Source organism: Manis javanica, chromosome 6 (genome assembly GCF_040802235.1).
Source record: "Manis javanica isolate MJ-LG chromosome 6, MJ_LKY, whole genome shotgun sequence".
In the NCBI taxonomy this organism is placed as follows: Eukaryota; Metazoa; Chordata; class Mammalia; order Pholidota; family Manidae; genus Manis; species Manis javanica.
In genome coordinates this window covers 81,150,971-81,171,764 of record NC_133161.1, presented here as the reverse complement: position 1 = coordinate 81,171,764, position 20,794 = coordinate 81,150,971, and the positions used below count along the sequence as shown (strand labels likewise).

At 34.7% G+C, this 20,794-nt stretch overlaps 1 protein-coding gene across 15 annotated transcripts in view; it reads right to left on the bottom strand.

The window, feature by feature from the left end:
- The window catches only part of CACNA2D1 (calcium voltage-gated channel auxiliary subunit alpha2delta 1), a 512,731-nt gene that overhangs the window by 99,650 nt on the left and 392,287 nt on the right, over positions 1-20,794 (bottom strand). For all 15 annotated transcript variants that reach the window (XM_073238917.1, XM_073238921.1, XM_073238916.1 and 12 more), the window contains exons 11-12: positions 9,647-9,805; positions 4,924-5,028 (exon numbers count right to left, since the gene is read on the bottom strand). In XM_073238917.1, coding sequence (XP_073095018.1) covers positions 4,924-5,028; positions 9,647-9,805 — 264 coding nt within the window. The remainder of the gene's footprint in view (positions 1-4,923; positions 5,029-9,646; positions 9,806-20,794) is intronic.

Below are 20,794 nucleotides of genomic sequence, written 5' to 3'. Positions count from 1 at the left end.
TACAGTGTGCTCATGTATTGGAAGATTTAATATTGTTGAAATGGGCATCCTATCCAAAGCAATCTACAAATTCAGTGCAATTCCTATGAAGATACCAATAGTAGTGCCTATAGAACTAGAACAAAAAAATCTAAAATTCGAAAGACCCAAAGCAATATTGAGAAAGAACACCAAAGCTGGAGTTATCACTTTTCAGAGTTCAAACTACATTACAAAGTTACACTAACCAAATACAGTATTGTACTGGCACAAAAACTGACACATAGATCAATGGAACAGAATGGAGAGCCCAAAATAAACCTATGTCACATGCTTAGCATACTACTAGAGAGACAAAAATATGCAATGGGGAAAGGGCAGAACCTTTACTAAATGGTGTTGGGAAACTGACGGGTTACATGCAAAAGTATGAAATTGTACTATTTTCTAATTCCAAATAGAAAAATAAACTCTAAATGGATTAAAGACCTAAATGTAAGACCATAGAAGAAAAAGGCAGTAAACTCAGACATTGGCCTTTGCACTACTTTTCTGTCTCTCTGGCAAACAAAAGCAAAAATAAACAAGTGGGCTACATCAAGAACTAAAAAGCTTCTGCACAGCAAAGGAAACCAGTAAAATGAAAGGCAAACTACTGAATGAGAGAAGATATTTGCAAATGCTGTCTGATAAGGGGTTATTATCCATAATATATAAAGAACGCATTCATCTAAAAGCCAAGTAAATGGGCAGAGGATCTAAATAGATGTTTTTTTTCAAAGAAGACATGAGGGTGGCCAAAAGACACATGAAAAGATACTCAACATTACTAATCATCAGGAAAATACAAATCCAAACCACAATGAGACATCATCTCTCACTGGCTATTTGGAATGGCTATTATTAACAAGAAAAGAAATAACAAGTGTCAACGAGATTGTGGAAAAAACAGAACCCTTGTGCACTTGGTGGTAAGGTAAACGGGTATAGCCACTCTAGAAAATCATATGGAGATTTCTTAAAAAACTAAAAATAGAAGTGCCACATGACCTAGTAATTATACTTCTGGGTATTTATCCAAAGAAAATGAAAATACTATTTCAAAAAGATAAATGCACCCCTATGTTTACTGAAGTGTTATGTATAATAGCAAAGATATGGAAGAAACCTAAATATCCATAGATAGCTGAATGGATAAAGAAGACATGGTGTGTTTATGTGTGTGTGTGTGTGTGTGTGTGTGTGTGTGTGTGTGTGTGTGTATGAAATGGAATATTACTCAGCCATAAAGAGAATGAAATGCCATTTGGAACAACATGGGTGGACTAAAGGGTACTGTGCTAAGTGAAATAAGTCAGAAAGAGAACAAAAAATACCATGATTTCACTTGTATGTAGAATCCTAAAAACAAAACAAATGAACAAACAAACCAGAAAGAGACTTATAAATACAGAGAACAATCTGATGGTTGCCAGAGGGCAGGGAGGTGGGGGATAGGTGAAATAGATGAAGGGGATTAAGAGGTATAAAACTTCTAGTTATAAAAAAAAGTCATGGGGATGAAGATATAGCATAAGGAGTACAGTCAATAATATTATAATAACATTATATGGTTACAGTTGGTACTATACTTATCATGATGAGCACAGAATATTGGATGTCATAATACTGCACATAATATTGCATGAATTATACTTCAATTAAAAAAATTATGTGGGACAGCAATGCTTCCAGAATATAATTCCTACTTGCCCAATTCAGAAATCTATGACCTACATCTTTCTCAATTCCTTCTCTTTGGAGGATCTCCATTGATTATCCTTTCTCGTTTTGTATGTCAAAGCTTTCCCTATCTATGTATCCCTTCACTAATTTATAATATATAATAATGAATTAGTTTTTCTATCTTAAAAAGACCAGTATGTATACACACAAATACCAGCGTAGGTATACATACCAGTGTGTATAAGCTACACACCTTGACCCAGAGTTGACTTGTTTTCCAGTATATTTTAGAAAAAACACAGCTTATACTTGAGATTTCTACTTCTTCTCCCAATTATTTCTCAACCATCATTGGCACTGACACCACAGAACTCTGTATAAGGGAGCACATGCCAAAGTTACATAACATGGTCACTTGTTCCTGGAGATACAACGGACAGACGGGGTGGTCATTTAAAATAGATATAAATATGTGTGGATATAGCAGTGTGTATGTAGATATGTATATACGTATAAGTGTGTGTATCACAGAACTTTAATACAACCACTGAAATTAGGATTCTCAGAAATAACAAATTATTTAATTTCAAGAACATCTTAATTTCTATTAGATAAAAAAATTTAAGAAATCACAGAAACTAAGCACTAACTAATTTCAAAGTTGCTTTGGCATTAACAAAGGGTGTATGCCCTTAAGTAAAGTGCGTGTCCGTAAAGCTCAGTGGTCAGTATGGTAACAGACAAACAAAGATGGCTGAATAAGACTAGATTCACCAGTTCTGCTAAAGTGAATGTGATATGAATCATTTATGACATAGTTTAGAAAGTTACAGAATGCCTTGGTTTACAAAGTTGAGTTCCTCTGATAAGTGAAGGGGATGAGAAGCAGTGCTTCAAGATAATATTTAGATTAGACATTTTTAGGATGTATACATAAAAAAATGGAAAATCACTTCTTTTATATGTTTATATTATTAAGAATTATGTACTGCTTGAAATCAAGATATATCTAGGTACAAATTCTAACAAGAAATGTGAAATTTACTGCCATACTTATTTAAAAAACTATTCCTTTATGAATAAAAATATCCAGAGGTGAACAAGATTCCTGGTGGTTGGTTTGGATGATATAAGAATAAAAGAAAATATAATTTAATTAAACTTATTTCCATGAAAAAATTATATAAGTAATGGGTCTTGTAAATATGCTTAAAATTAGGACTAAGTATAAGATGCTAAAATAAAATGTCTCTTCCAAATTATTATAAGATTAATGAGTAGAATTTTGAGATACAGTGGAATTTTGAGTTAAATTTGTTTTGAGTTGTTGAAAACATGGTAATGTTAGATTATTTAGAATATTTTAATAAGCTGAATATTCCTTGTCCCAAGGTATGTTTTATAATTACGAATTTGTCCTGTAACACAAATCATGCTTCCAACTTTTGTTAGTCTCAATTTATTTATTGTTCTGTATTAAGAACTATCTCTGAATGTGAGTTCTCTGATGAATGACTAAAGTTCGAAATTAAACAAGACACAGGCCCAGTCTTGAAGGACCCTGTAATCCAGAGGGAGACAGAGGAGAGATCCCATGGGCAGAGCACAGTGAGGGACGTGTAGGACTCTACATGGATTGGAGCACAAACATCCACGTAAGCCTGAAGCGGAAGGGAGTGTCAGGCCCATCCTCCAGGTGGTGATGATTATGGCTCTGAACTTTGCACAATGAGTAGAAGTCACTAAGTACGGTAACTAATGCACACTGTATCTTAGATTAATGCATCGGCATCTTCCCATTACTTTTAATTCTGATGATTTCTTTGTAGGAAATATTCACAAAATCAAATTATCACTTCAGAGTATTTACAGTTAACAGTTCTGTCCATTTATCAGTGTTTCCAAAGGAATGGCTTCTCTATGCCATAAAAGTCACCAGATGCTCAGAAAAAGAACCCAACTTAACCCTGGCATTACAGCTGTGTCACAGGACATACAACACATGCAGTGTTCAGAGTTGAGTATTAAAAAGATTTATGATGAATTTGAAATTATATGTGTGTGTATGTTTTCAATCTGTCAATCACATGCAAATCACATATAGGCTGGAAAGCACCTTAGGGTGTTTCAAATTGTTCCCCAAATTTTCATCAACACTGATTTTCCGGCAAAACTACCTAAACACATTAATTAATTTTTTTCCCTTTCTTTTAATCCTCAAATGCATATGAAACATCTATTAGAGCTAATGATAGGCCACACATCTCTAAAAGGTGAAAATTCCAAAAGACAGTGAATTGACTTTTTAGTCTGAAGAGTCTTATGGATCAATGTATAATTTCTGTTAAACTTCTTGAAAAACAAGAAGTAAGATATTTTTCATTACTTTTTTTGTGGATCTTCAGCATTTTAAGAGACCAAGTTGGGAATCACTGTTCTTTTAATTGATGTGGAATTGGTGAGAAAACTGAAATAGGCTGATGTAGGATTGCTAGGAAAAATAGTTACAGTTTATACTCTCCACATATCAGCAGGTTCATATACATGAGGTGAACCTTCAAAACAGACAGGTGCCTCTGCAGCATTCCTCTGCAGTAAAACAATAACTGAAACAACATACAACCTCAAGATACTCACCTTCACATTTTTCATTATTTATTGAAATAGCATGCTTTTACCATGCTACAACTATAAAAGAATTTGTCTAAAATATTTTCCTGAGAAGAACTAGTTTTCAAATAAGAACAGTTTTGCTGTTATAAATTGTTTTATTTGAAAAATCTACAAAATAATGTCTGTGGAGACAATTCTTTTGAATATACAGGCAATGTTAGTATTACTACAAGCTTTAATAACTAAATGATATCATAAATTTATCCTAGAAAATTTCAAACTGTTCCTATTTTCCATTCTTTTCTGGTTACTTTCTTCCCATAACATTTTCTTATATAGAATGTTTGTATAAGAATCAAATAGAATTCCTTAGGTTCAAATTAGTTTATTAATACATTAGTGATAAGGTACTCATGTATCTCAAAAAATATTATATTTAATGATTCTCCAATTCAGCCATTGGTTTATATTCATGAACTGTATGATTTTATAATCAGCAGACTAGTGTGTTTAAGAATTTCTCCCCTCACTACACCTCCCCCACTATCTCTTTAAAAAAACACCTGAATTGATATTAAAATCAAAATACTATAAAGGTGCACTTACTTTTTTGTCTTTGTTATATTTTGCAAATATCTCCTGTGCTCTCTCTTCTCCTCCATCCGTGAACAACATGATAATCTTATTGCAGTTGGCTCTGGAAACATTATACTGTTAAGAAAAAAAAAAGTGTAGTCATGCATAATAAAATGTAGGGAATATAAAATGAGGTGGAAAGAGCAGAAACAAGTTGCAGATAATAAGTGAAATATCTGTTCAGTAAGTATATTCTAAGAAATGTTTCTTGGATCAGGCCTGGCCCACCCCTACACAGGCCTCCCCTCTCACATCTCCTCAGACATCCTCCAGGTCTTTGATTAAATGTCACCTAATCAGTGAGGACTTCCCTGAAAACTGTTTTAAATTGTAATCTCCCTCCAATTTTACACTCATATATATTATATTTTGTTTAATTGTTGGCTTCCTCTGATTGAACGTAAGTGCCATAAAAGCATGAAGCTTCCTTTCTTGTTCAGTGTTGCTTCCTTGTCTACAATGCTTAGCATATAACAACCACTCATTTAAAATTAATTACTGGTTAGTATGTCAATTTTATGCCCTTATAATTTATACCAGAAACAAAGAAATAACACTAATAAAAATGTGCATATCCTTTCACATACATTTTCAATCTGAATACATTTTCCCACTCTTTCCTCATTCTTAATCCTACTTTATTCCCTTTACACTGCTGAAGCTGTAAACTCATAGCTCATCCCTAACACCCAATGCCCTTTCATATCTTTGTAAATGCCAGAGCCTAATCCCAGATTATTCTCCTGTCCTCTTGCACCTGCCACACATGTTGTAATCCTCAAAGGCTCAATTTCAATGGTTTAAATCCTCTCCAACTTTCTTTGTGGTCCCCAAAGAGTCAGACATAGAACAATGGATTAGCAGCAAAGGGCCACTAAAATGAACAACTAATTTAGAAAGTTGGACTTCTTTGAGGTCTGAAATGCTAACCTCAGACTTTCTAATGTTGTGAACTGCTTGTCAAAGTCTGAGGACATAAAAACACACTCGTTTATGAACACTCAGCTTCTCTGACAGTGTCAACCCTCCAGCTCAGTGCTGCTCAATGGAGATAATTCATGTGAGCCTAATTTGTAATTTTAACTTTTAATAGCCACATGAAGAAGTAAAACAAATAATTGAAATTAATTCTAATAGTAGTTTTTTAACTCAGTCATCCAAAGTATTATCAATTCAACATGAAATCAATACAGAATTATTGAGATAATATACATTTTTTGTTTCATAGTAAGTCTTCAAATTTCAGTGTGTACTTTATACTTACAACACCTTTCAATTCAGATGAGGCACCTTTCAGATGTTCAATAGCCACATGCAATCATAGTTGTGTGTGGACAGCATGACCTTGGGCTTTAAATAACTAACAGACATTTTGTAATCATTAATTTTCCTATAGTGTTTTAGCTTACTGAAGGTCCATGCTCTTATTTTTCAAGAAGGTAAACTCCATTTCCTATTGTAAAAGTTTTCATACACAACATTTTGCTCTACTGATGAAAGATCCTGTTTCACATCAACTCACCCCATTGACTAGGCCATCAGCACATTTACAGTTAAAGCTCCTAACCAAGCACTGTGAAAACACAAGTGCCCACTGTTACAATTTGCCACATTCAAGCATGTTTCTTATCTTGGAAGAAAACCACTTAACATTCAACTATTCAAAAGGCTACATATTTTACCATCAAAATGCTTTGATGGAAGGCATTGAAAGTCCTTAACTAAAATTAATTTATCTGATGATTTGTCTTTTATATCTGCATACGTAAAATGGGCAAAATAGTATGTGCCAAAAGGACTGTTTCATAAAATAAAGTAAGGAAGGTTTTCAGACCAGGATCATTTTGGAAGTAGTGGAGGAATCATCATTACTGAATGCCAAATATCAATGTCAGTTAGCACACTGGGTCTGGCTGATCAGATGTCTGTTGTGTAAATAAAATAATGATGCCCTTTTCCAGGAAAGAGAATTATTAGGACTCACCCAAAAGGGGAAATAAAGAAATGCTTTGTTTTCAGCATTATTTTTCCTAGGAGTAGCCCTCTCAGGACCTGTGGTGCAGCAAGGTGGATCATACCAACTTTTTAGGGGATTTGCAATTATCTAAAGAATGACACAATTACATGCTACTGGCTTGTAATAAACTAAGTAAAAAGAATGAGACTATTTCAGTAGGATTACAATGAACAGATTTGGTAATTAACCTTATAGCATACCTGTTGTATCCCCACATGCCCAGTATATAGGGTGGCATCTATCATATATGCATTCAATAAAATGTTTTTAAAAAATGCATCTTAAAGTATTTATAGTGTTTTCTGGAATGCTATCTGAAAACCTCTTCAAATTTTAATTTAAGATGTATGCTGGGATAAATGTTATGCTTCATTCTATTTGATACTAGCTACAGTGATCTTAGAGGTAAGCCTTGCAAGGAAAAACAAAAACCAAAAGATGACCCTGTGTGACACGAAGACTAGTAGTGCTTGAAAGAGAAAATGCACTTCAACTCTGAATAAGGCAAGTCATTGTATTTGGGAAAATTATTTTAAAATGAAGACCTGCAATATGCAAGGGATGTGTAGAAAGCAGGACACATGGGACTTATTTCAGGAATCCCTGAGAACATATTAAAAATCACTTACAACTATGGTAAAAGCAGTATAAAAGACCAATTGGAGTTAAATAGTATTTTATCTGCAACTAGTCATGAATGGGAGTTGATGTGGCCTCTCTAGTGACTGGTCTCTGAAGTAGGACATTAGGCTTGAGACCCTTTATCATTTCACAGGTGAAGCCTGAATAGGAGGGAAGGAAGTGGGGCAAATTAACAACGCTAAGTGGAATACCTAACATGCCAAGATCTAGAAAACTTGATTGACTCAAAAGAATTTTTAATATAAAAAAATACTACTATAGAAAGAATATATGTCAATCGTAGAGTCAGTTACATTTGAATTTCAAGTTTTGAGTTTTCATTTTTCTAAATTAATGAACATACACCATTTCACAAACATACCCATTTTACCAAAGATAACTTCTCTGGAAACTGTAATGTTGAACTTTGCTTTTCTGTCTCCTCAGACTTGTTCACTTAACAGTATCTAACAATTTCGCCTCCTCAAACTCAGCATATCTGAAACTGAGCTATTTCTACCCTCACACTCCCTCTGGCTATATTTCTGTGCCACCATCCACCTGGTATTATTCCAGGTCGGAGGACCACCCAATCAGATACCATGTCACTTTCCTTAACATCTACTCACTTCTACTCCAATACAGGACTTCTACAGTGTCATTCTTGTACTATAAACTCTTCTTTTGCTCCTAAACTGCTCATTAACCGATACCTCATGGATTTTCCATTTCCACCACTGCTCCTATATTGCTCTGTACCAGCCATGCCAAGTCATGGGCAATGGGACAAGCTGTCTCGTACTTCTGTGTCTCTGTCTGTGTTCTTTTTACCTGACTTGACTTTCCCTCTCTTATCTACCTACCTAGAATCTACTCATTCTTCAAAATACTGTTTTCAAGAATGCCACACTTTTCCAACTTCCTTTGGGTTAGTCGAGCCCCTCCTCAGCACGGCACCTGTAAACACACCCTGAATGCCCTGGAATGGCCTTAACACACTGAACAAGGAAAGACTGAGTGTATTGTATGTACTAGGCCTTCCAGAGGGCAGATGGTCTAACTTGCGCTATCCCAGCACTAGCATTACGACACTCAACTGTGAGGTACTGAATAAATACTGACTGAATGAACAAATGTGAATCAGCCCATCAGATATCTCGAAAACTGCTTAGACAATGCACTCAAGGAACAAATCACATTTGCAGAAAAGACCACATGCAAGGGCTTACTCAGTGACTCAACAAATGTGGTAACAATTATGAGCTAACTTTGTATTGGACATGCACTAGTCATAATTGTATCAAAAATGGTAAGTCCAACACTAACCCAACAACCTACACCCATGTGAAGCTTGCTATGTGTCAGGTTTTGTGGACAGTCTTGTCCAAAATCCTCTGATACACATGCTATGGTGACTCCATTGTGTAAGTGAGCAAATCAAGGTACAGAGAGATTAGGCTCATGCTGTAAGCCGTTCCGGTAGTATTACCTCATGAGTGATAAAAAAACTGGACGATAGCTCCTGCTTTCAAATAGTTCAAAATCTATCAGATGACATGGCATATTGACAAAACTAGTCCATAGTGTAAGAGTCATGCTCCGTCCTACAGGGCAGGCAGCAGGCATGCCGGGATCTGGTGGTCTACCTGCAGACATGGCTGGGTGATCTGTGCATAGGGCTCTCCAGTGACAATTTGATGACTGGAAGTGCAAGTTTCCAGACAGAAACAGGAGTAATTGAGATAAGAAGAAAGAAATGATAGTCTAAATATGCCAACTAAGTTTAAAGAATTGCCTTTCAAATGTGTTTTTTAAACATAGTTTGGAAAAAATGAGGGAAGAAAAGTCTAGTAGAAGAAAGCCATACTTTGTACACTTTTTGAGTTCTGGATTAAAAAAATAGTTTAAGGAGTTCTGCTGTCTGGACACATCTGCTTTCTAAATAAATGATTTATTTAGCGCAATTATTTAACCTAGATAGCAGTAACTGATAAGAATACTCAAATTCAGATAATTCAGTACTATAAGAGAAAAGAGGCTAATATTGATACTTACATTAAGCAGCTGTTCGAAAGCAAAACTAAAGCCCTTCTTATAGTCTGTGATTCCTTTTGCGGAGATATTATTCACTGCGTCTTTCAGCACTTTCTTATTTCTTACATTTGCTTGGACTAGGTGCCGAAAACAGCTTACATCCTGGGCATTGCTGTTAAACTGCAAAAGATTAGAAAGTAAATATATAAATGACCACTAAAATCAATTGTGTAATTTTGATGGAATTTGTGTCTTATACTTCCCAATCCTGTCGCATGGTTTTGTCTTTCAAAAAGAAAAGGAACAGACCAAGGGGCGCTAAGGATCAAACAGTGATTGTCATCCAGCACCCCCGCTCAGACTGCAACCCTGAGCCTGTCATTCATCCTCCTGAAGCTTGTTTTCCCTCATTATAAATTTGGGATCTGAATAATGTGAGATCCCTTACAGCTCTCAAGTCTTGCAAGCGTTTAGACAAAACCAAACAATAAACTATATTCAGAATCCAGAGATGATACGCTGACACTCATGCAGGACACAGGGATAAACTAAGTACCTTACTTGCCTCTCGTGTGGAAAAGGCAAGGGGAAAAGCAGTACACCGAATGACAGGAGCAGAGTGTGTGACTGATGGTAGAACCTTTCTCTGGTGGTTAAACCGGAAGCAATCTGAAAGAACCAGGAACAACTGGTGGCCATTAGGAACTGTCCCTGTTGAGGTCATACACAGAATGCATGGCACCGTGGAGGTACGGCACAGGGCAAGCTGAGCACTGCAGACCGTCACTGCTCTGAGTGAGGAGGCCCTGAATAAAGAGACTGTAGGAAGAGGGAACATAAACTCCAACAACACCCGCCCACCACTGAAAATTTAAGAATGATCAGGAAAGTATTTCAGCAACACTTTCAAGAACTCACATAGTTCAGGGGGTATTTCCAAAATGGTAAGATCAGGATCACTGCAGTAAGATCCAGGACACTAAGAGGAGTAGAGTCATCCTATCATTTCTTAACCTAGCTGTCTGTATAGTCACTTAAGCTCCTGGGATCTGTACTGTTACATATGCATAATGCAAATAATAATAAAAAGATAATACCTGCTAGAGGGTGGGGGAGGGGGGTGACCAGATGAAATGTTATTCTCAGATCAAAAACATACAATTATATGATTTTACTAGGTAGATCACAAGCCAAAATATAAATTTTGTGATAATGTATTCTTATAAATATAACACATCCTTTTTTTTCTCTGAAAATCACTGAAGTTTAGTTATAAGGTTAAGTTCCACATTTCATGAGTCCATTAAGCAAAACATTTGCTAAGTAACCTCTTAACCTGTTATATCATTAATTGTGGCATGTGATAGTTTTGTACTCTCAGACATCATTTAGACAAGTAAATGATGTGCACATGCATGTATGTATGCATGCAAGCACTTAGATGGGGTTCACTATGGGCTACATTACTATGTACTCCACAAATATTAATCATTTCCTCTTTGCAAATGCCCTAAAAGTATTATTATTATCCATAAAGAAACGTAAGGGTAGAGAGGTTAAATAACTTGTCCACAATAACATAGTAAATAAGCCACAGAGAGTCAGGACTCAGATTAGCACCGTGGCAGAGAATCTGGATTTCAACTGCACTGCCTCTCAGTGTTACAATAAATAATTATTAGTTCCAAAAAGAAACGTAACATTATGCTTCAGGAGACATCACAAGGAGAGTATGTTCGGATTTGGATGTGAGCAGTTGGGGAACAATTCCCCTGAGAAACGGCATTTCCTGTGATTTCAGAGAAATGTTGCATTGGCAATTATGGAGGAAGAACATTCCAGGCAAACAGAGCAACATATAAAAAAGCCCTGATGTGGAGGAAAAAACAAATAAAAGTCTTTTTAGGGAAACTTGGAGAAACACAGTTTATAGCTCAGTTGCATATGAAGAAAAATGACATTAAATGAGGTCGGGGTGGGGGGATGCAGGGGCTACATCATGCAGCATCTAATGGAAATGCTCAATTGGGATTTTATTCTATGCCAAATGGAAAGCCACAGGAATATTTTAAGCCAGATACAAAATAATTTAGTCTAGAATTCTGAGAGATCACCCTAGCTGCTGTTTGGGAAATGGATTTAAGGTGAGCATCATTTAAGGAGGGACAATAACCAGAATGCTATTGCAGTAACTTTGCTGAACACAGAAAGTGGCTGTGTTATTTGTGGAGAATGGTCAAAAAAGTAGGGGTTCAAGATCTATTCTGGAAGAAGAATCAACAGAATGTGGTAGTGGGCTGGGGATGCAGTTGAGTAAGAGAGTGTTTATTTTGAATACCTGCCAGGTTTCCAGGTTTCTGACATGGGCATCTGGATGGCCGGAGGACTGGGAGACTGAGACATTCAGTGATACTTGGGGAACCAGGAAGAGAAGCAGAGTTTAAGTGAGGGAATGTTTTCAATGTATGTGAGATATGCAAATGAGATGTCCAGAAATCATAATATTTACAGCATAAGGCTCAAAAGAAGTCTTGATTAAAGGAAAAGAAAAAGAAGGGAATAAACCTTTAAGAAAATGGGTGTCGACTCCATTGCTCCCGGGAAGAAGAGTGGGGGCTGAGGACAGATTCTGGGTGTTGTGTAGGTCGGTGCTGAAAGGTGACTGTTGCTGTGAACCATGAGGTGGGGGGTTCAGGATGGAGTAAAAGAGGAGGCAGAAGGTACTGCAGGGAGTGGAGGTGAAACAGGAATCACAATGTCTCGCACAGAAAAATACTGAAATTCTTCCTCAGTTTGAACACTACTTTCAAGTGTATCACATATATAAGAACAAAGCTCCAAAATATTTCTTTACTGTTTTCTAGAAATTGAAATGTTCAAAATGTACTATCTTCAGATCCAAATCCCACTGCCTCTTTTTTCCCATTCTATAATAATTTGACGCAATCTTTTTCTACACATTCCATTTCAGAAACAAAATAGATGAATTCCCATATTAGAAAGTTAAAAATATATACACAGTTTGTCAATCCAGTAATAGTAAAACATCTGACTTTAGAGACTTATTAGAAATGGTTACAGGAAATGACTCTATTTCCCTTAGTACGCTGATAGAAGTGACTGCAATGGGGTGCGGAAGGGACTTGATAATATGGGTGAATGTTGAAACCACAATGTTGCTCATGTGAAACCTTCATAAGATTGTGTATCAATGACATCTTAATTAAAAAAAAAGAATCACACAGACACAAAAAGAAATGGTTATAGGAAATATTATTGACTGATTTAGTCACAACATGAATCATGATAAAATTACAAGTTAAACATAAAATGAGCACTGAAAAATGTACTGCCCTGAGTCTTTTGGTTGGCTTTTTAACACAGACCTGCTTTTAACATAGAAAAGTGAAGCATCTCATTAACTCACTTTAACACAAACTGATTAAATGTACATACAATCCATTAAATATAATTCAGTAGTGTATAACAGAAATACTACAATTATTCTCATAATAAAACTCATAAATAATGCAGGGAAGGGAATAGTTTTCAAAGCCTAGTCCCTCTAGCAAATCTTGTTCTCCTAGGAAAGAGATGAGAAATTTTAAAAGTTCTAAATTAGGTCTGAGTATGTACTTCACAGACATTTTAGACTCATCAGCTTTTTTGGAAAAAAAAAGTTTATTTTCATGAACTGAAATTGTGGTTTTTGGTTACAAGTGCCCAGATTTCAATTTTGAAACCATATATTAAATAGGTAAACCACATACATATTACAAACCTTAGGCAAAAAATTACAGAGCTTTGAAATAGTATATGGTGAGTGAAAATAGATTTAAAGAGCTCTGCTCTTATTGCCTATTAAGAAAATACTTCTTTAGAAATGTGTATTTAACTCACTCTACAGAGTCAGAAATCCAAACTAACATCACTCTGAATCCTTTCCCCAACTCAGAAAATTCAACCCAGTAGATCCCTTATCAGAACCGCTGAGAACAACCTCTGCTAGCATGCTGACACAGGAAGGCATGTGGGCTAACAAGAGGCACTAATATAGCTAAATATATTTCTACCCCAGCATCTGGATACTCTTTCATTTTTGCCTTCCACATATCCTGTTTCTTCTGCCTCTAACACTTTTTTTCCCCTATCTTCTTCACTTGGTTGTCTCACTTACCTCAACATGCTTTCCTTATAAATGGCTTTCATGACCTTCCCAGATTAGGTCAAACCACCCATCCTGTTATATAAGCTCTCCTAGGCCTGGATAAATCTCTCTTTTTATACAGCACACCAACTTATAATTTCATTATTTCTTTGTATGTGATATCTTGATAGACTCTTTCATTGGATTAGAAGCCCATGTGGTCACAGAAAATGGCCATCCCACCATGGCAAGCTCTGTACTTGGCACATAGTAGGTGTGCTATAAAGATTTACTGAGTGAATGTGTGAAGTTTAAGAAAATTAGGAGACAGTGCAAATTGCTGATCAATAATCAAGCTCTAAATTTAAAAGTGTAGGAATTGTATTTTAGTCAACTATCTTGTTAAACTTGGACATTTATAAATATAAATATTTTGTCCAAATAGATGCTATTAAAATAGTTAAATGAAGAGGTATGTAGAACACCTGGCACAGAGTCTGGTACAAAATGTTTAATCAACTCTACCATTTAAAAAATTATTTTAGGAAAAACATTAGTATACTCAGTACTGGAATCAGAATGGATTCCTAGATTCATAAGAATGATTAAGATAAACAGTATCTGCTTTAGTGAGCTTTAAAGTTCACTAACAGGATGATACAAGGGCCCTTCAAACATTAGTTTAGTGTTTGAAACAGTCTTGAGATAACCGTGAACAGTACACTTCACTATTTGAAAGAACCTTCCCATTAAATACCAGCCAACTACTCACATCAAATTAAAAGACACCTTAGGGCTAAAACATATTGCAATCTCTCAAATGAAGTAACTTAAAACTCTTGGTTTTGTAAAGGCAATACTTATTTTCATTTTGATGGCTTCTGCTGGATTTAAGAAATCACTCCACAAAATATTTCTAAAAGACAGAGCTCTGCCGCTCATCAGATTAACCTGGGATACAAACAATGTAATGCTAGCAATGCCTTGATAAGCACCGTAAATCAAGGAAGCATAAGGTTCTGCAAAGCGCCCTTGGCTAGCACTGGCACCCATCATTCACCTTCATGGAGCACCAAGTCTTCCTCTGAAAAGGCTGGTGGGCTCAAGTATCTTTCTCCTGGGAACAGTAAGAACTAAAGACAAAGGAACGTGAAGGTGATATTCTTCCACTTGGAACTGCAATAGAAGTGGCCCATTTCATCTTTGCTTCACCACCCAGCATGCCTTTGATTTCATGCCTTCATACCCTCCATGTATCCTAACCCTGTACAAAGGTAGACTGACTTTATGGTACTTTGTACATTGTTTAGTCACAACACGTTATTTAATGGGCAAAATGGACTTAATTTATAATTTCTTGATTTTTGAAAAACTGTTCAGTATCTAAATTATTTCTTAGACTATGCCCTAATGATCTGTTTTCTCTCTTTTTTGTATGTAAACGAAATATAGTGCAAAACCGTGGGTTCAAACTAAGATGAGCTCAAGCTATAGATGATCAGCAAAAATGAGAACTCAAATCCAGACTGGCCCGCTTTGGAACAGGAGCATTTCTTAAAATTACAAAATATGAGTGAACTTCTTTACATAATTTAACTGTAATAAAAAATTTATATGATAAACTTAGATTATACAAAACAATTCCAATGACTTATCTAAATTTAATAAACAATATAATATTGCCTCTCTCAGGCAGCACATTTACAAATTATTATCAGAGGCTCTCCACAGTTTGGACAGTAGATGGCAATGCAGGAAAACAAAAAGAATGTGAACAAAGGCTGGTATTTTCAAAATTGTGGTTAAGTTTTATTCCTATTAAATATACTTTTAAATTATTTGGACTTCCCCATATTTCATAAGAAAGTTTTAAACTAGAAAATATTATAAACAAAATTGTTATCCTAAAACCCAGAGAAAATAGCTGATAACATTTATGCATACACATATGCATATTCCCACTTAAAAATGATTTTAAGGTTCTTTATTTGTTGCTAAATTACTTCCCAGAAATGTTATGCTTTACTCTCCCACTTTACATTTTTATTTGCTTAGTTGTAAGTTAAAAAAGAATGTTTCAATATTTTAATTACTTGAATCTTTGATGGTAATGAAGTGAAACTTTCTCTTATATATTAATTTTCATAAAGCCCTGTGAATTTTAAGTCCTATGTCCAATTTATTGCTTACCTTCTGATTTTAACTTTTGAAATTATTTTTTACGACTTCTTGAAATAATTTTATTCTTAGAAAACCATCCATCAGTCAGGTAAATATACATCTGCAGTTTTTACTAATATTTGATGGTTTTGTTTACTTATTTTACATTTTGGTATTTAAACATGTCGGCATTTATTTCTCCAAATAGTATGAAGTGACTACTAGATTAAGTTCTTTTTACAGTCAATTTTTCCCTTTAACTGAACGGTTACTGGTTCATGATAGTTTCTTTATAATATGTTAATATTTGGGATATTTTTCTGGAATTTTTTATTCCCTTACTCTTTCCATTGTATCACCAAGTTCTTTCTAATATTACTAAAATAAATATAGCTAAGATATATTGAAAATCACAGTTGTGCCAAACTAAGCACTTTACATGCAGTAATATGTTTAACCTCCACCAAGATTACAGTTTTAGTTTGAACATGGCTTCTGTTATACAGCTGAGGAAATGAAGTTCAGTGTGATGAGCAAAGTGCCCAGAGTCACACAGCAACCAAGAGTCGGGATTCTACTGCAAACCCAAATACCTGACATGCTCTTCTCTAATCACTTCTGATTTATATCATACCTTGTCACACTTTTTCCACACTTGTCTTCCTTTGAACTTTAGAACTATTTTTTTGTGTGCGTGAAATTAAAATTGCATTTACCAATAATTCTGGGACAAACTTACATCTTCACATAAGTCAGCATTTCAGTCCAAGAAGAAAGACTCATTAATTCCACATTTATTACTATACCTCCATTTCAAGTTTTCTACATATATCTCTCATATATTCTTTTTCTTTTTTTTTAATTGCAGGTCTTAAATATATTATTTAAAGTACTGCTACATAAATTCATCATTTTTGCTAATGTTGGGAATGTACTTTCAATTTCTATTATTGATCCCTGTCTAGGGGAAAGCCAGAAGGTGTGGTCACCTTGCCACACTTAGAGATGCCATGAATATCTTTGTTAATGGCTCTCTGGAACTTGAACATTCCCATCTTCAAACTGATGTTGCTGCCCTCCAACACTGGCTGCTGGTTTGAGTAGTCCCTGGTCTACTGTATTAAAAGAAAAAAAAATTTTTTTTTAATAAACAATTTTCTACTTTTTAATTCAATTTAGAAAACCTAGGTCTAGTCCAGGCCCTGCCCCTAAAAAGCATCAATGGCTACAAATGATTCAATTAACGTCCTCTGATCCTTAGGTTCCCCTTTCTGAAATAAAAGGATTTTTATTACTTATACTTTATGCTTATAGTTACAATACATTACCTGAAATCATAGATCACTTGAAAAGGCCCCTCAAATTCTAAAATATATCATTTAGATCTGATAGTTTTAAGTATCATAAAAAATATATATAAATGAGTAGGAATAATAAATGCTGTATATGTCAAAAGAAAATGGCACCAACAGTGAAATACTAACAACATTAAGCCAAAGTTCATTTGCTTGTAATTATAAACTATCACTCTTCAAAATTCTTGATAAAGGTTTTCATTTTCAAACAAATATTCCAATAAACTTAAATCATGACATGTCCAAAATTCAGTCTTTTGACCTTTGTTGAAATATTGAATAAATTTCTGAACAAGTTCCAAGTTCAATTTCTGATATATTGTATTTATATTTCAATAGAGAAAACTTTTAAACTTCTCTAATTACACGCATTTAAAAGAATTTCAAGCAATTGAGAGCGAGCTATTCTTTTATTCTACATTCCTTATGCTGTACTATTTTTTTGCTTTAACATAACTAGCATTTAGCTTCCTCACTCATATCTACTTGTTACTTATATATTTTCTTAATCATCTTTTAATCAACTTCTATGCAATCCTGATTCCATAGCATTCACCCAACTAGAAAAACAGTCAGCTTTCCCTACATCATCCTCAACGTAAAATATTTATATCATATTATTTGTATTACAAATACGTTTCATAGTCACGTGGAAACTTGAATGCCAACTCCCAAAGTTGATATTTTAATGAAATGACCAAATGATGACATACTCCTTGATCTTTTTCTTTTTTACCAATACTGAGGCAAAATTGACTAATATATTCAATATTTTTATGGTGTCTGAAGCTGATTACTTGAACATCTTTCCTAGTTGAAGAAAGAACAATTGTGTGGTGGCTGCATGTACCTGAGGAATACAAAGAGAATGACATGTGTATTTAATGATATTTGCAGAGAAGAGATACTGTAATATTGAGAATATAAGTGAGGATCATTCTGGTCAGTTAAAACACAACGATATTTTACCAATGCTTGAAATTTGTTATAAAATTCTGACATCTATGTAGCACTTTTTTCCCTAGCACTGGTATGAGTGACAAAAAAGTAAGAGTCAATTCTAGAAGTATCACTATGTACCATGAAATGTTCTATATACTGTAACATTTGAGCAAAATGGATAGTGTCTCTATACTCAAAGAAGTATCCATTCTGGGGAGCAGGGAGTACGGGATAAAGAAAATAAACAAAGAACAAACACATTTGTAACAGGTCAGGTGGAAAGAAATACTAGAAAGAAAAATGAAGTGAGGTAAGGTGATAGACAATAATTAAAGTGATAGAATAAAGTTGGAATGCTGTTGAAGATATGGTGGTCAAGGAATGGCTCTCTCATAAGCAAGCATTTGAGCAAAGATCTGGATAAGCCAGGAGCTACCTAGATGTGGAAGCATCAAGAACCGAAGTGATTTCTAATCTGTGCATATCTATAATATGCACCTAACAGAAAGATCTCTCTCTTTTTTTTTTTTTTTTTTTTCACAGCAAGGTTTTTACCATCACCAGTGAGTTCCTTTAAATGTGAAATAGCATTTGGGATCAGTGAAAAGTTACCGACAAGAGTTGAAGAAATTATATTCAATCTAACTCAGTTCCATTGAGGTCAAATATATAAACACATATATATTTGAAAATGTACTTGAAAAAACTATATATGTTGAAAAACTTAAATACAATTATGGTATAAGTTAATTTTAAGAAATTGAGTCAATAGAGCATAAGGCTCTGCCTGGCTTATTTCACTGAGCATACCCTCTAGATCCATCTATATTGTTGCAAAATGTCAGGATTTCAAATTTCTTGGCTGAGTAATATTCTATTGTGTATATGTACCACCTGTTTATACATATTTGTGGAATATAGAAACAGAGCAAAATAGAATGAACAAAACAGCAGTAGATTCATAGACACTGAGAAATGACTAGTGGTTACCATGGGGGAGGGGCTGGGGTGAGTGTAGTGGGGAGAGTGTGAGGGGAATAAAGAGGCACAAAAATTCTCAATGATAATATAAGTTGGTCATGGGGATAGTAGTACAGCATGGAGAATATAGCCAATGATTCTGTAACATCTTCCTATGTTGACAGATAGCAACTGCACTAGTGGGGGTGAGGATTTAATAATGTGGGTAACTGCTGAACCACAGTATTGTATATCTGAAACCAATATAAGATTAAATCAACAATACTTCAAAAAAAAAGCATAAGGCTAAGCAGGAGAGATTCATGAAAAAATGAAAAAAACTTTTGGAACAAAAATGTCCAAGAGTGTAATTAGTCTGATTTATTGAACAAAACATTAGAAAGGTGAATTAACGGGAAGAAGAAAATGTTCATTTTTGTATCTGAGATTTATAAGAGAACTTAATACGCAAAGTCACTTTATGACAAAGTCCCTTATTTAATGGAACATACAACAAAAAGATTTTAATGTCTTGGTAGATGTTTTCAAGGTCTAGCGTGTGCATCAATTTTCTCAAGATGCCTTTTTTTTAGTCTCTTAGGAATTTGCTGAAACGAGTTTGCTGTTCAAAGAAGATGTTAAAGTCTATGCTATGAATAAGTATCAAGAAGTATAGTACCAATTTATATTATAACTTTTTCTGAATTTAAACAATAAATTAGGAGGAAATCTGATAGTTTAATTTAACTTAGTGTGAGCAAATCTGATAAGGCTAGACTCAGGTCAGCCCAAGTTACTCTTTAAAATGAATAGACATACTTTGAAAAATGTTACCCAATAACTATTGACATACATCTGTGTTTATTGGGCATGAAACCTTTTCCTAATACATAAACCCCGGTAAATAAGTCAGTATCTTTCACGTTATTTTAAAAACAATTTAAGCTCAGTTTAAAATAAAACTATCCCCTCTGCCTCATCTTAAGTATTACTTTGGTATTTCTAAAAATGCAAACGCAACTAATTTCAAAGTACCAAAAACTATCTTAGCGCACCATGTAATTAATGGAAAAATATGTATCATGCTTGTCAACACCTTATCATAAACTTGCCTTATACTTGCAAAGTGATTAATTTATCTTCTGGCCATCTCTTCTGTTAAAACTAAATAACCTTGATTACTTGCTCTGTTATTATGATCTCTATATTTGTCCTTTATTCAGAGTCTCTTCTTCACAATCTATAATTTCTCTATATGGTCTGTTAAATGAAGATAATTTTAAGAAGCATCAGTCATTACCTTAAAAAAAAAAAAAACTACAGAGGAAAGAGAACTTTGGATCTTTTAATGGACTTAATTCTACTCCTTCCTGTTTTTAATACCAACCACATGCCCAGAAAAGCAAATGGCCACAAAATAGTCATAAACATCCACAGTACTAGTAATTCTATGAATTACCAAGATTTTAAACTCTAAGTCAATGATAAGCATGATTAGCTTGTTGGTCTTTGCTAAATGTACCTTCCCAGTGTACCTGACTTCCTCATTGCTTAGGAATCCCTTGGGAGACCTGATAAATGTAAATTCTAACTCTAGGTCTGGGT